At 40.5% G+C, this 16123-nt stretch overlaps 1 protein-coding gene across 2 annotated transcripts in view; it reads left to right on the plus strand.

Annotated features, from left to right (window-relative positions):
• LOC138949301 (dual specificity mitogen-activated protein kinase kinase 7-like) overlaps nucleotides 1–16123 on the plus strand; it is a 42517-nt gene that overhangs the window by 18774 nt on the left and 7620 nt on the right. Inside the window, exons 6-10 of one of the 2 annotated variants that reach the window (XM_070321089.1) lie at nucleotides 1630–1737; nucleotides 4198–4249; nucleotides 8230–8357; nucleotides 10686–10766; nucleotides 15956–16111. In XM_070321089.1, coding sequence (XP_070177190.1) covers nucleotides 1630–1737; nucleotides 4198–4249; nucleotides 8230–8357; nucleotides 10686–10766; nucleotides 15956–16096 — 510 coding nt within the window. In that variant the 3' untranslated portion in view covers nucleotides 16097–16111. Of the gene's footprint in view, nucleotides 1–1629; nucleotides 1738–4197; nucleotides 4250–8229; nucleotides 8358–10685; nucleotides 10767–15955; nucleotides 16112–16123 lie in introns of those variants that run through there. The other variant, XM_070321088.1, reaches the window with a different exon arrangement.

The raw sequence follows: 16123 nt of genomic DNA on the forward strand, positions 1-16123 counted from the left end.
TCGTCTGCTCGAAATGTGCGCAAAAATCGTCAATCATCCCAAAAAAGCTTATTCCGGGCGGGACTGCATGTGTGTGTTGGTTACAAATTGTGTGTGTGATATTTTTCTTCAAACTTTTTCACTTTTCTTCTTTGTTTCACTTGTTTATTCTCGGAGCCGATTTCGCCAAATACCGTACTTTCGTTTGCCTGGTTGTTTTGATTGATTGACACGATCTGATTATATTTTTTTCGACGGCGGCTAATATGGTGACGCGGCCTATACGTGGCTCGTCCCAATTTTTGAGTCACTTGAGAAAAAGTGACTCTATGTAATCGGTCAGTGTTAGTCTGTCCGGCCGTCCGGCCGGCCGTCCGTAGACACCACCTTAACGTTGGACTTTTCTCGGAAACTATCAAAGCGATCGGGCTCATATTTTGTTTAGTCGTGACCTCCAATGACCTCTACACTTTAACGATGGTTTCGTTGACCTTTGACCTTTTTCAAGGTCACAGGTCAGCGTCAAAGGAAAAATTAGACATTTTATATCTTTGACAAAGTTCATCGGATGTGATTGAAACTTTGTAGGATTATTCTTTACATCAAAGTATTTACATCTGTAGCCTTTTACGAACGTTATCAGAAAAACAAGGGAGATAACTAGCCTTTTCTGTTCGGCAACACACAACTTAACGTTGGGCTTTTCTCGGAAACTATAAAAGTGACCGGGCTCAAATTTTATGTGAACGTGACTCCCAGTGACCTCTACACTTTGACGTCTGCTTTGGTGACCTTTGACCTTTTTCAATGTCACAGGTATGTCTTGAAGGAAAAAAATTGAAATATCATATCTCTGAAACTATTCATCGGATTTGATTCAAACTTTATAGGATTATTCTTTACATCAAATTATTTACATCTGTATTGTGTTGTGAATAGCAATTTCTTCCTGTCCATCTGATGCCTCATATAATATTCAGAACTGCGAAAGTGACTCGATCGAGCGTTTGCTCTTCTTGTTTTGTTAAAAGTCGGGGTTGCGGCTTGTAATCCGTCAAATACGGTAGTTATTACGTGGTGTTTGGTCGGAGTTCGATTCAACTGAGTGATTCTGGCCTCCATTTTGTTTTACACAAATTCATGATGACGTCTGACATAGTTTGCTAGTGACGTGTCTTTTTGTGCATGATGTGGTGATCTACCTGATCTAAATTTAGATCCAAAAATAGGCCAAGACCAGCCGGGTGCGAGTACGAAATTAATTCGGGAAAAAATCGCAGTTCTTGACTCTTTGGCTGCAAGTCAATGAAACTTGGTAGTTCTTCTAATGGATAGCTGCCTGAGGTATGACTAAAAGCCCCAGAGGCTCCGTGCACCTGGATTTGACAAGTTCAGTACCTTTAATTAAAAGGGAGGAAGGTGAATTTAGAGACCTGATGATCTGAAAAGCTGAAAAAGCAAGGTCTTAAAAGGGGTGGGGAGCCGACTCGTGCCTATGAGTGTACGTGGGAGTCGCAGCCAATGGACAAAGAAGAAAATGGGCTTTTATGTTTCCACCTTAGTCCAAAAATTAACTTCTCAAGACCCGAAGGCAGAGAGAACAAATTGTTTTAATTTTCATTTTAATCTGGTTGATTTTTGTGAATGCAGAGTGAAGTATGGATCTGTATGGAGCTGATGTCAACTTGCCTGGACAAGCTTCTCAAGAGAACTGGCATGCCCATTCCAGAGAAGATCCTGGGAAAAATGGCGCTAGCTGTGAGTATTTTAACTTAACTGAATCAGTTACATTAAAACACGGTCTTGGCTGGGACGTGTGTGCATGCTCGCGCGTTTGTGTGTGTGTGTTTGTTGTGTAATTACTCACACCAATTTCATTATAAAAAAAAATCGGGTCTTTTGACATTTCTGAGATTGTTTGCATTAGCAGAAATAGATGATTGCAATTAGATTCTGGTACTTTTTTAAGTACTTCTAATAATGACAGGTTGCAGAAAATCACTTGCATGGTAGCTTTAATTGAGTTGAAAACTTGCTGACTGGGTTAATTATTCCAAAGCAGTGAGGGGATGAAAAACATTAAACTTGGCTTCATGTATGTTTACCTTTTTCATCCCCTCAGTACTGTTGGTGTTACAGTATTTGTCTGTTGTATATTGTTTATTCAATGGATGATGTTCTTAAATAACTCTCTGGGGTTGATATGAGTTGTGGAAGAATGAAAACCCTTGCCTTTAGTGAGTCAATGACGGGCGCTGTGGCGGGGTGGTAAGACGTTGGCCTCTTAATCGGAAGGTCGAGGGTTCGAATCCCGGCCGCGGCCGCCTGGTGGGTTAAGTGTGGAGATTTTTCCGATCTCCCAGGTCAACTTATGTGCAGACCTGCTAGTGACTTAACCCCCTTTGTGTGTACACGCAAGCACAAGATCAAGTGCGCACGGAAAGGATCCTGTAATCCATGTCAGAGTTCGGTGGGTTATAGAAACACGAAAATACCCAGCATGCTTCCTCCGAAAGCGGCGTATGGCTGCCTAAATGGCGGGGTAAAAATGGTCATACACATCAAATTCCACTCGTGCAAAAACACGAGTGTACGCGGGAGTTTCAGCCCACAAACGCAGAAGAAGAAGAAGAAGTGTCAACCTATCCACATGTACTCCGGTCCACGTAAATCAGACACACCCTCTCGCTAGTGACTGGCCTGTAATGTCCTGTGGGAAAGTTTGCCTCACTTGAAGCAAGAGTATTCGCTCTTTACCAACTCATACAAACCCAACAAAGTTATTTCCGAAGTTGGTCTATAGAAATATTTGAAAGATGACAATCTGTGGATGTTAATGTGTTTTGAAATGAACTGTACTTCTCTTGTTTTTGTTTGTTCTTTTTTGGTTTTTTTATTATAACTTTACATCTTATTTTTAAATTACAATGATATATTTTTAGCTTGTCAATGTGACATCAACATCATACATTTTTGGCGTTGCCCCTGGACTCCCACAGGAATTTCATAGTCATAAGGTTGGCAGCCATGTTTTTAAAACAGAACGTCACAAAAATTATAATATTAACTAAAACATAGAACAATTAAGAAGACACGTTTTTATTTTATTTTATTTTAATTTTTTTTTCTCTTGTTGAGATAGTGTTTACATGGTAACTGCATTGCCTGATGCACTAGGTTGCATTGCTGACTCGTTAAAAAGAAAGGTAAACTACAAGAAAACAAGTCGCGTAAGGCAAAATTACTACATTTAGTCAAGCTGTGGAACTCACAGAATGAAACTGAACGCACTGCATTTTTTCACAATGACCGTAGTCCGCCGCTTGTGCAAAATGGAGTGAAACTGACGAGCCTGTTCAGCGCGGTAGTGGTTTCGCTGTGCTGCATAGCACGCTTTTCTGTACCTCTCTTCGTTTTAACTTTCTGAGCGTGTTTTTAATCCAAACATATATCTATATGTTTTTGGAATCAGGAACCGACAAGGAATAAGATAAAATGTTTTTAAATCGATTTCGGAAATTTAATTTTGATCATAATTTTTTATTTTTTTATTTTTAGAGCTTGTTTTTAATCCAAATATAACATATTTATATGTTTTTGGAATCAGAAAATGATGCAGAATAAGATGAACGTAAATTTGGATCGTTTTATATAAAAAACATAGTGCTTTTAGTTATGCGCTATAGAAATCTCCTTTATACATGAATTACAATTTTCAGATTTTTAATGACTAAAGTCATTAATTAATTTTTAAGCCACCAAGCTGAAATGCAATATCGAAGTCGGGCCTTCGTCGAAGATTACTTTACAAAAATTTCAATCAATTAGATTGAAAAATGAGGGTGTGACAGTGCCGCCTCAACTTTTACAAGAAGCCGGATAATTATGACGTAATCAAAAGTATTTATCGAAAAAATGAAAAAAAACGTCCGGGGATATCATTCCCAGGAACTCTCATGTAAAATTTCATAAAGATCGGTCCAGTAGTTTGGTCTGAATCGCTCTACACACACACACGCACGCACAGACAGACACACACACACACACACACACAGACTCACACACACACACACACACACACACACACACACACACACACACACACACACACACACACACACACACACATACATACACCATGACCCTCGCCTCGATTCCCCCTCTATGTAAAAACATTTAGTCAAAACTTGACTAAATGTAAAAATGATATGTTTTCAGATTGTCAAAGCGTTGCACTACCTCAAAGAAAGACATGGAGTCATCCACAGAGGTGAGTTAATCACTCCCAGCGTTGTTCCCAGGCTTTCGTCTTCGGTCATTTATGCAAACTATAAGTTAGTTGTATTTTTGACCAAAATATAACATTATACAGAGATCCAGACAGTCGGTGTTCCTCCGAGACAGTATTGTCGAGACCTATGTAAAATGTCATATTTTGTCAAAAATACAAATAACAATTATGTATCGATCGATTTCCCCGAGTACGCTAGTACAAGGGTCCAGCAGACTTTAATTGTGTGTGTGTGTGTGTGTGTCTCGACTTAAGAGCTTATTGCTGGGAAACTACTGGGCGCAGTTCGTTCAAAAGTTGATACACTAACTTGATAATAGGTCTGATTGATCGTATTAAAACTTCATAATGTTACCTGGGACCTAAATGCGAAATAAACCACAAAAAAACCGACTTGGCGGCGGGGGGAATTCGCGGAGCCACAGGCAGTCTCATAGAACAGCCGAACGCGTCACACATTGACGAGAAATATAGCGTCATAAAAAGATTACGTCACGGTCAAAAGTCTTTGACGTCTTTTTCTCTCGCGCGGTGTGTGTGTGTGTTCATTTTGTGCACATGTGTTAGTGTTAGTGTTACTGTGTGTGTGTGTGTGTGTGTGTGTGTGTGTGTGTGTGTGTGTGTGTGTGTGTGTGTGTGTGTGTGTGTGCGCGTGCGTGTGTGCGCGTGCATTAGTCTGTACTCGTGTGTGTGTGTGTGTGTGTGTGTGTAAGAGAGAGAGATAGAGAGGAAGAGAGAGAGGGAGTGAGGGAGAGAGAGTGTGTGTGTGTGTGTGTGTGAATGTGTGTGTGTGCATTTTCACTGTGATCAAATTACAAATAAAAGAGAAAGGCCAGTCACCACGCACATCCTCGGCTCGCATGCAATGTATTTATATAGCAAAGGGAATGCCTGTAATTCACACAGATCAATTACTTGGTCTTAAACGTGCACAAGACAAAAACTTTCATACTGGGGGAACGAGCCAATCTGAAGAGTACTCGGGTCCAGCGCGAGCGTTTTTTATATTTGTTACCATTGAACGCATACAAACACGCACTCTTTTGTAGTTTTTGTTGGACTCTGACGTCACATGGCTCAAAGAAGGGAAATCCAATCTCCAATTGATACTTTTTATTGCTGAAATTATTTTTAACTGACACCTCTGCCATTATGTGCAAAATTAATTCAGCTGAATCCTCATACTCTGCACTCATGGTGCATTCATGATTTTTACAATACCATGATATCATGCCTGCCAAAAGTTAAAACAGCATATACAGGCAAATCCAGCTAACTCACAAACGGTTAAGTCAAAAATTCGCTTAGCACACAAAGAAATTCTGGTCCGGAATTATCCCTCTTTATCTATGTGTACAAAGTACCCTGAGCTCGAAATGGGATTTCTCTTACGTAAGTCGAAAGACGGATAGCACACAACAGAAAGTCAGTCCCAAAGACAAAGTTTACTCTATATTTACTACAGCAACTCGAAACACGAAACTTGGCGTCTCACACTAGCGCATTGTGTAACACACCGACTGGTCAGTCGGCACGCAATAAAGTATGAACTGAAGTTAGGAGGGGGCGAGGAGTAAGGAGAATTATCCAACTCCAAGAAAACATTCTGAAAAAGGTGGGGAAGTGGTGACAAGGCAGTGAACGCACTCACCATGCACTGACATCATACGAAAGCAGCCACACAAACACAGCACAGAGGCAGAGGCAGGTGTGCAGATGCTTTGTGAGAATAAGCGTTGAAAACCAGTTTGAATAAAAAAAAACAGCAGATAGAGCCGCATGTCATAATCATTCTTCTTGTCTGGCTTTATTGACTGCATGCCGATCTTGTGGCAGTGACTTTTTCACTCTTCAGTCGGACTGTACACAAACCGCTCTCACTCTCCCTCACTGACTACCCTATAAGCCCTGACAACTGATCCTTGGAAATTGTTTGGAAGAGTACACCTCTCTATTTCTCTCCAATGCTCTTCCTGCTGACTTCAGTGACACCGGACACCCCACTGAGTTTAGCCCCCCCTCTCTCTCTCTCTCCCCCCAGCCATGTACTGTTTGGTGCTGTGGCCAGAGAGGTGTCACCGGCTAATTGAGGCCAGCTGCACTGTTCACTCAGAGCAAAACTAGTTGACTGTGTCTAACTTTTGACAAAGCAACACAACTGAAGGGTTCACAGATTAGGTAACCGACTCACTGGTCAAGGCTGCAGGGAAACAAGAGTATCTTTTCAATGAAAGAGGTTACACACAGATACGCGATGCTGAGAACAGTGGCCGATTTTTCACTCTCTTTCTCGGAGGGCCTTCATCATTGCAGGGACTGCTGTAAAGAAATGCTTGCTCAGAAACTAACTCTTTTTGCATTGAAACATGCACCAGAACTGGTGGACACCATCGACAATGTCAAACATGAAATCAAAGCAGTTTGCTTGAGGAAACGGTCGTCAGCAACTCAAACTTCTCTGTTTTCTTTTTTTAAGAAAATCTGAGGTGACTTTCTTTGTGGCCCCGCCCCCTCCCTCTGTAAGGACCCCCCTCCATAAGGACCGATTTTTGTCAACATTTTCAAGGTCGCTAGAGAGGGGTTCCACTGTACTATGACCAAGTCGAAATTTCGGATAGGACACAATAACAATTCGGTCCCTTCAATTTCGTCTTATCCGGATTTGCCTGTAGTACAGTTGAACCCCCCCCCCCCCCCCCCCTTTAAGACTTACCCCTTATTAACACCTTGATTTGTCAGAACTAAGATCTGTTCATAACATCAGAAAATTCACCCCCATTTTAACACTTTCGCGACGGGAGGTGACTAAATTAGTAATAGCGCTGACACGCCCACGGATGGGAAGTGACTATTTGAGTATTAGACATACAAGGTACACGACTCGTGATTGCTTCCCGGTTTTTGAAGCTTGCAGTAAATTGAGTTGTTTCCCTTGATGCACTTGGTGTGCCCTTCCGCCATGTGCAAATTAGCCTGATTTGTGTGGTTTTTTCGAGAAAAAAAAATGAATCGAAGGCGAGCCTTGTCACGGGAGGAGATTCTGCGGATGTTGGATCTTGAGGATCCTGTAGATCATGATTCCGACGTGTTGTTTTCGCCTCAAGAAAGCGATAATAGCAGTGATATTGAGGAAGAAACAGTCCTGTTGTTGCTAGTATGAGTCGGCAAATCTACACATGGTAGGGTGGTACTGCATGGATCTGTAGGTGTAGGTGCAAGGGGGGCATGGCAGCACTGATAACAATGGATGGCTGGAGCCTCCTAATCCTTTTGGAAATGTTCATAGGTGTACAGTTGGGACTTTGTCGTGAAAATGTGACTTATATTCAATATGGATTACCTAGACATCATTTGGTGAGTGTCACAGTTTTGTTTCATTTGAGTCAGGATGCTGTGAGTGAATGCGGGATTTGCTTGTTTTTTTCTCTGTACTGTCTCCTTATTTCTGTGTAGAATGTTAACAATATTTCAGCTAATTCATAGGTTTTACACCTTGTTTGGTTATAACATTATTTATAATACTTTCTGTTAAAAAATAACTTTTAAAAAAGCAGTGGAAAAGAAAACACACACAAAAAAACGTTAAAAAACACAAATTATCCCCCTTTCACCCCCCTTTGCTAAAACAAATCGCGTGACAAACTTATAAATAGCACGACTGAACTGGGCATCCATTTTTTAATTAGTACACAAAATTTGGTGGTGATTGGACTTAATTGAAGCTTGCTAGACAGATTTCTTTACAGTTACTGTTTTTTGGGAAGTTTCTTGGTGGCAAGCTTGGGCAGGCAGGACGTTAACGCCGTGGCAGTGCTAGTCACAATAGTGTTAAGACCCCCTCCCTTTTAAGACCTGAATTTTTCAGATTTTGGGAGGTCTTATAAAGGGGGGGGGTTCCACTGAATAGCCTATTGTCAGCCGGATGTTGGTGTTGATGAGTGTTGACCGTTTGATTTCAGACATCAAGCCGTCCAACATGTTGCTTGACGTCAACGGGACGGTCAAGCTGTGCGACTTCGGCATCAGCGGGCGACTGGTGGACTCCAAGGCCAAGACACGCAGTGCCGGCTGTGCAGCCTACATGGCCGTGAGTCTACTTCTCAAAGTTACCTCCCTTCCTGTGTTAAGTTTGAAATGCATTTATTAGTGAAGTCAGTGTGCACAGTATGCACTTAACCCCTTCACTGCCCACCCCGTACTAGGTACGTGGTCATTTTCGGTTTGTCGTACGCCCATAACTGTACCTAGTACGTTGGATTTGCATCAGCAACATTTCAGGACATTTCTGAAAACTAAATGGGAGGTAACCACTGTCCAAGTACTTGTAGGGGTTCTAAACACAGTTCTTTCCCATTGACCGTTCGGATAAGTTAGTACCACGTGGTGAAAACTTTGTTAGAAGTTTAGAACCGATCTATAGGATTCACAATGGCGGCCAAAAGTCGGACCTCAACTCGTAGACCTGTTTTCAAGCGATACAGTGTTCTGGAAGCTCTACAAGAAGTGATTTATGGATTACCACACAGAAGAATACTTTTATGGGCTGTAATGTGAGTACCTGATGTTTGACACCAGTTTTAGCAGTGTTTTGTGTGGTTTTACATGCTGCAATGTGTGTGTGTAAGTCCGGAAACTGGTCATTATATCAATTTTTACTATTACAATCACAAAGTCCAATGATCATGTCATCCTATAATAGCCAAGGCAGACCTGTTTAACAGTACGATTTGGACGTATTTTGTACGCCAAATTATTATCGGTACGCAAATACGCGACACATGCACAAAATACGCCTAAGAAAAAGTCTAGAATACGTTTTCCATTGTTGGTATGCTGATTACGGAATGGTACAACTGATAATGGTTTCGGTCGAAGGGAGATAACCATGACAGCGAGTCTTCAGCTGTGGAAACCTTGTTCAGTTGTAACTTGTTGGCACGTGCGATCGTCTGGACAGTCGTGGCAAAATGAAGCAGAAAAATGTGCCCGTTTTGGATGACTGTACCAAGTCTAAACAGCAGAAGCAGCAGATTTTCTTGGAGAAATATAAGAAAAAGCCAGGAATTGTGGAGTCTACTATGGGAAAAAGTCATGCACACTGCAAGTATTGTAAATCAGATTTCTCCGTTGCCCATGCTGGGAAATATGACATCGAACGACACTGCAGTTCCAAAACTCACCTGGACAAGGTTGCTGCAAAGAAATCCGCTGAAAGCTGCCAAGGAATTTTGAAGTTCATTCCCGCAAAGCAAATCCTGCCAGAAGAAAAGGCTGTAGTCCGCGCTGAAGCAATGTCAACCGCAGATGTTATTTAACGAACTTCATCTTTTCATTATCAATCTGTTTGGAAGACACTGGTTATAATGCTATAAACTGACAGGTAAATAAAATTGTTTTTATCCCTGTTGTATTGGAAGGAGTTAAATTCTGAAGGTGTTCACAAGACATGCTATTCGATCTTACACAAACACGTTTGCACCCACGCGTACATTTTCCCTAGCCCATATGGCTTTGCTTGCAAAGTACACCAACTTTTTGAAAAATACACTCAACTTTTTGGGAAAGTACTCTTGCCTCGGGTTTAGGGTAAACAGGTCTGCCAAGGGTATAAGCAAAACACATGCCAAAGATCTAAGAGATATCTCAATAAATGATCGAGCAGTGAACAGATTAGTGAACCTACCGAAGAAAGCGAAATTTTGCCCTGGCACACAGCAATACCAAAATGCTGTTATTCTGTGGCAGTGAAGGGGTTAAGGACACAAATTCAATTCAATTCAATAAAACTTTATTATCTGAATGCAACAAACAGACATTTTTCTTTTGGAGGAAACGAGCCACAAGTCGGCAACAGAGTTGCGCCCCTTAATACTTCCCCACATAATGTTTCCCTGCAAGAATTGTAGAACAGACTGTGACACAATATGTGTGTCATGTTTCCCTACAAGAACGGTAGAACAGACTGACACAATATGTGTGTCATGTTTCCCTACAAGAATTGTAAAACAGACTGTGACACAATATGTGTGTAATGTTTTCCTACAAGAACGGTAGAACAGACTGTGACACAATATGTGTGTAATGTTTCCCCACAAGAAATGAAGTCTGGTTGTTGGCCAAATTAAGTTCATTACTGATGCCTGTATCAATCCGCAATAGCAATCCAGTAAGATGTTTGTGAATGCAAGATTTTTTGAGTGGGGGATGGGGTCAGTTATTTTTCTTCTCTCTACGAATGGTTTGTATGTTCTTGAGGTTACATGGGTGAATGCAAAACTTAGAATTTGTTATTATGCGGAGGTCAAGGTGCAATATTGAACAGAGCACTCAGCTGTATGGTTGTATGTATGTGGTATCATTATTGTTATTTTGCGTGAGTTGTTCAGAGAGTTATTTGTTGTTTCCATCTTTTCAGCCTGAAAGAATTGACCCCCCAGACCCCAGCAGGCCGGATTACGACATCAGAGCTGACGTGTGGAGTTTAGGCATCTCTTTGGTGAGTGATTTGGCTTTTACAATTCTTCCGGACATTGATTCCCGATAGCAGATTTATACAGAATGTCACCACATTGGCACCCCCCCCATTTTAGGACCTCCAATGACGGGCGCTGTGGCGTGGTGGTAAGACGTCCGCCTCTTAATCGGAAGGTCGTGAGTTCGAATCCCTGCCGCGGCCGCCTGGTGGGTTAAGGGGGGACAGGGTAGGCAAGCACTTTTTTTTTTTATTTTGGAAACAGCTTGCTGCTTGTTTGATTTTTGCAAGCAGAATAACCTAATTAAGGGAAACCATTTTAAATTTTGAGTGAAAAGCAATTTTTGGGGGTTTTATTCACCAAAATGTGAGAAAAACGTTATAAAATGTGCTTATTTTAAAATGTTGCAGTTTGTGAACCAGTGCATGTTTTGATCCAATTTTTCTTCTTTGCAGCAATATGTGTGTGTTTAATAATTCTGTGTATCGAAAAGCATTTCTAAGCAATATATTATTTTAATTTAGCATTTTCAGTTACCGGTTCAGTTCTGATAAGAAAAATACATGAAATCCTAACTGTCAGACTCATAAAAACCCAACCAATGCACTGAACTCTTATTCCATACACAGAACTGATGCTGTACAACTCATAAACAACATATACAAAAACTGAACAAATCCATCAAGCCTTTCAAAAGTTGCAACATTTTAATTGTAGCGTTTTGTCTGAAAATTACATTCAGAGAAAACAGCATTTTAAAGATTTGAACCAGTACATAAAAAAACCAGTAGCACAGTGCACCCTGAATTCATATGTTTTTATCAGAATGACCACTTTACTATGTAGGGAAAAGGATTTGACAATCAAATTATCAGGATTTTTTTTATATACATCATATGAAAACAGCCATCTTTGTTTGTACCGATATGAAAACATGAATCGGAACCAAACTGTCAGACTCATAAAAACCCAACCAATGCACTTAACTCTTATTCCATACACAAAACTGACGCTTTACAAATCATAAACAACATAAACAAAAATGAAACAAATCCATCAAGCCATTCAAAAGTTGCAACATTTTAATTACAGATGTTTGTCTGAAAATTACATTCAGAGAAAACAGCATTTGAAAGATTCCAACCAGTACCTCAAACTAGTAGCACAGTGCAGCCTGAATTGATATGTTTTTATAAGAATAACCACTTTACTATGATGGGGAAATGATTTGACGATCAAATTATCCAGACTTTTTTTAAAAAATCATTTGAAAACTCATCTATGTTAGTGCAGATATGAATCAAAACGAAACTGTCGGACTCATAAAAACACAAGGAATCCACTGTATTCTTATTCCATGCACAGAAATGGTGCTTCACAAATCATAAACAACATATACAAAATTGGAACAAATCCATCTTGCCATTCAAAAGTTACAACATTTTAATTACCACATTTTGTCTCAAATTACATGTAGAGAAAACAGCATGTAAAAGAGTCTCACTAGTACCCCGGTAAACTAGTACCACAGTAGAGCTTGAATTAATGGGGTGGTTTTTTTTAACCAGAATAACACTTTAACTATGAAGGGGAAATGATTTGATAATCAAATTATCAGATTTTTTTTATTTAAAAAAAAATCATATGAAAACATTAAAAAAGTCAATTATCTGTGTTTGTGCTGATATGAAAATATTGATCAGAACCAAACTGTCAGACTCACAAAAACCCAACGGATGCACTGATTTCTTATTCCATTGCATAGAAATGATGCTTCACAAATCATCAACAACATTACATAATTATATATTTTTAATGGAACAAAGCTATCAAGCCATTCAAAAGTTGCAACATTTTAATTACAGTATTTCTGTGCTCAATCCTAACACTGCAGCAAATTTCTGTAAAGCTGAATGTCCCTTTCCATGTACCAACATGGTCATACGCGGATTATTTAAAATGCAACTTTACCACCCGAAGCGTTGCAAACACCGGGAGAAGAGTAAACAACTGCAGACTTGAATGGACACTCATATGCACTCCAGATGCAGGGCCTGTGCAAATCCTTGGGCTGATGCATCACCTTCTTTCATAATCAGACTGCTATCAGACAAGCATTCAGTACAGGATATAAACCTTTCAGCAATAGATTGAGCTGATCAATGTTGACAAAAGCCCAACACATGTCAGCGGAGTGACGTTGCACAGTACCAGTATCCATATCTGCTTGTGATGGGTCAGAAGATGGCAAAGTATCTGTATCTTCTTATGGTTGGTCAGAAGATGGCAAAGCTGATGTTTCTGCTGTGGAAGAGGGTAGTTCCGGTTTAGCAAACTTTTCCATCAGGTCAATTTTTCTCCTCGCTGCCACCACAGGAGGACTGGCTCTCCCCTTGCTCCAACCTAATAAATACACAAACACTGATTTAATATTTGATACAACTGTCCATGGTTTTTGTTTGTAATAAGCTGCAAATTTTAAGACTCAATATAAACGTCAATAAGTGCTTGTACTTTATTTTGCAAATGACCATGTTACATGGGGTGTACCTCAACTTTTTGGCTAGGCTGGTAAATCAGAAATCCCAATCAGCCCCCAACCACTGAACCAGGCGGGTTTTCTTACAACCACCTCAGCGGCTCGTACCCACATGTCGGTTGACGAACACACACACACACACACACACACAAAAGACATTCATTAATTGGCCCCTATCACAAAATGTACATGTCAAGTTTACTATGGGATTTGAGTAACCACACAATCACATACACACAGGAACTAATACTGAAACTAGCTGAATTATTTTCTTTCTTTCTTTCTTTTCATATTTTTCTTTTAAAATTAATTTATTTCATCACACTTGCTATGTATTTGCTTGTTTCTTGTCTGTTGTCTGTTTTGTGTGTGTGTTCTGTGTGTGTGTATACATTTTCAGATTTCCTAAACCTAGCACTGTTTGCAGGTGATCTTTATGCTTTTGATTCATGAGTTGCATCCCCAGTCCTTTAGTTTAACTCTTTTTTTTTCTTTGGTGAAGTAAATTGGATCTATTTTTTTTATTCCTTAGTTAATGGAAAAGATTTGACAACAATATTGCTGTCAATGATAGGTTGGTCAGCCATGCTGGTGTAAACCAATCCTTTAGAATCAGAGAACGCTCTCTAGTAGGGTACTTATTTTCCTACGGTCAATGACCAGAAACAGAAACTGTGTCAGTCGTACATCGCTCAGATGCTGCTTCTCAGTTTGACCCCAGACAAAGAATACTGATGACATGTTACACCATAGTAAGCTCTCAAGGACTGGCCAGCGAAGAACAGTAAAATAGGGGTTGTGAAGACGATATCACAGAGATGATCGAGGGAGGGAGGGTGGGGGGGGATGCGGCGGCGGCATGGTCAGTAAATTGGATCAAGAAACCCGCAAAATACTTCAGACACAAACTGTTTATCATTTACCTGCAAACCCTAACACATTCTTACAACAACAACAACATAACGATGTGCAATAAATCACGTTGTCAAACAAACAAGATCGAAAAGAGAAAGAAGCAAAACCCACCTCGTCGAGTCAAGAATCTTAGAATGTCGTCTGCTTAAATACGATCATGTTGGTTCATTTCGGAGTGTTGTTACTTCCTTCTACTGTTCGCTGCTGCTGGTTCATCTTTCTCTGATATTTCTTGCCACTATGCCGAACATTTCCAATGTTAGGGTTGTTCTCCGCAGCTCAAAACTTTGAAAAATGCTGCTGAATCGGTGAAAACGTCATGGATTTGTTGACACCGGGGGACTGATAAGTTGTCTACTGCGCTTGCGCCAAATGCCTTTGACCTACATATATTTGCATATATTAATTCCGGGGTTTCGGTTGGAACGGATTCTCTCTCTTTGTGCCTATGTCAACGGAAATTCCCCAACGGTGATGACGTCATCTTGAAGAACGGAAATTTCCACACAGTTTGAACAGCGAAGGGTCATGTCATGTGCGCACATTTACCAGCACGGAGTATCCAAAGTTGACCATTTTTTCGATTTTTTTGATAAAACACAGACAAAAACAACAAAACATCGGTTTGAAAATGGTTTTATTTACATGAATACATGTCTAAAATGACAAAAGCAGATTATTGAATGCATTCCAGGATGTTCAAAGGTGTGAAAAATGCAACAACCCCAAAAAGGTGTATGAGACCAAAAATAACTCATTTTGCCTACCCGGTCTGCCCTTAAGTGTGGAGATTTTTCCGATCTCCCAGGTCAACTTATGTGCAGACCTGCTAGTGGCTTATCCCCCTTCGTGTGCACACGCAAGCACAAGACCAAGTGCGCACGGAAAAGATCCTGTAATCCATGTCGGAGTTCGGTGGGTTATAGAAACACGAAAATACCCAGCATGCTTCCTCCGAAAGCGGCGTATGGCTGCCTAAATGGCGGGGTAAAAACGGTCATACACGTAAAAATCCACTCGTGCTTAAAACACGAGTGTACGTGGAAGTTTCAGCCCACGAACGCAGAAGAAGAAGGACCTCCAAAAATCTGAGAAAATCAGGTCTCAAAAAGGGGGGAGTCTTAAATGGGGGTAAATTACCAGAGGTTATGAACAGACAATCTGAGAAAACAAGATCTTAAAAGGGAGGGAGTCTTAAGTTTGGTTGTCTTAAAAGGGGGGTTCCACTGTATCAACTGCTTGGGAAATGCTCTGTAACTGGCCTTCAAGAAGTGTAGAACAGACTGTGACACAATATGTGTGTCATGTTTCCCTACAAGAAGTGTAGAACAGACTGACACAATATGTGTGTCATGTTTCCCACAAGAAGTGTAGAACAGACTATGACACAATATGTGTGTCATGTTTCCCTACAAGAAGTGTAGAACAGACTGTGACACAATATGTGTGTCATGTTTCCCTACAAGAAGTGTAGAACAGACTGTGACACAATATGTGTCATGTTTATCTACAAGAAGTGTACAACAGACTGTGACACAATATGTGTTTCATGTTTCCCAACAAGAAGTGTAGAACAGACTGTGACACAATATGTGTGTCATGTTTCCCTACAAGAAGTGTAGAACAGACTGTGACACAATATGTGTGTCATGTTTCCCTACAAGAAGTGTAGAACAGACTGTGACACAATATTTGTGTCGTGTTTCCCTACAAGAACTGCAGAACAGACTGTGACACAATATGTGTGTCATGTTTCAGGTGGAGCTAGCAACAGGGGAGTTTCCCTACAAGAAGTGTAGAACACACTGTGACACAATATGTGTGTCATGTTTCCCTACAAGAAGTGTAGAACAGAGTGTGACACAATATGTGTGTCATGTTTCCCTACACGAAGTGTAGAACAGACTGTGACACAATATGTGTGTC

Source organism: Littorina saxatilis, linkage group LG15 (assembly GCF_037325665.1).
Source record: "Littorina saxatilis isolate snail1 linkage group LG15, US_GU_Lsax_2.0, whole genome shotgun sequence".
NCBI lineage: Eukaryota > Metazoa > Mollusca > Gastropoda > Littorinimorpha > Littorinidae > Littorina > Littorina saxatilis.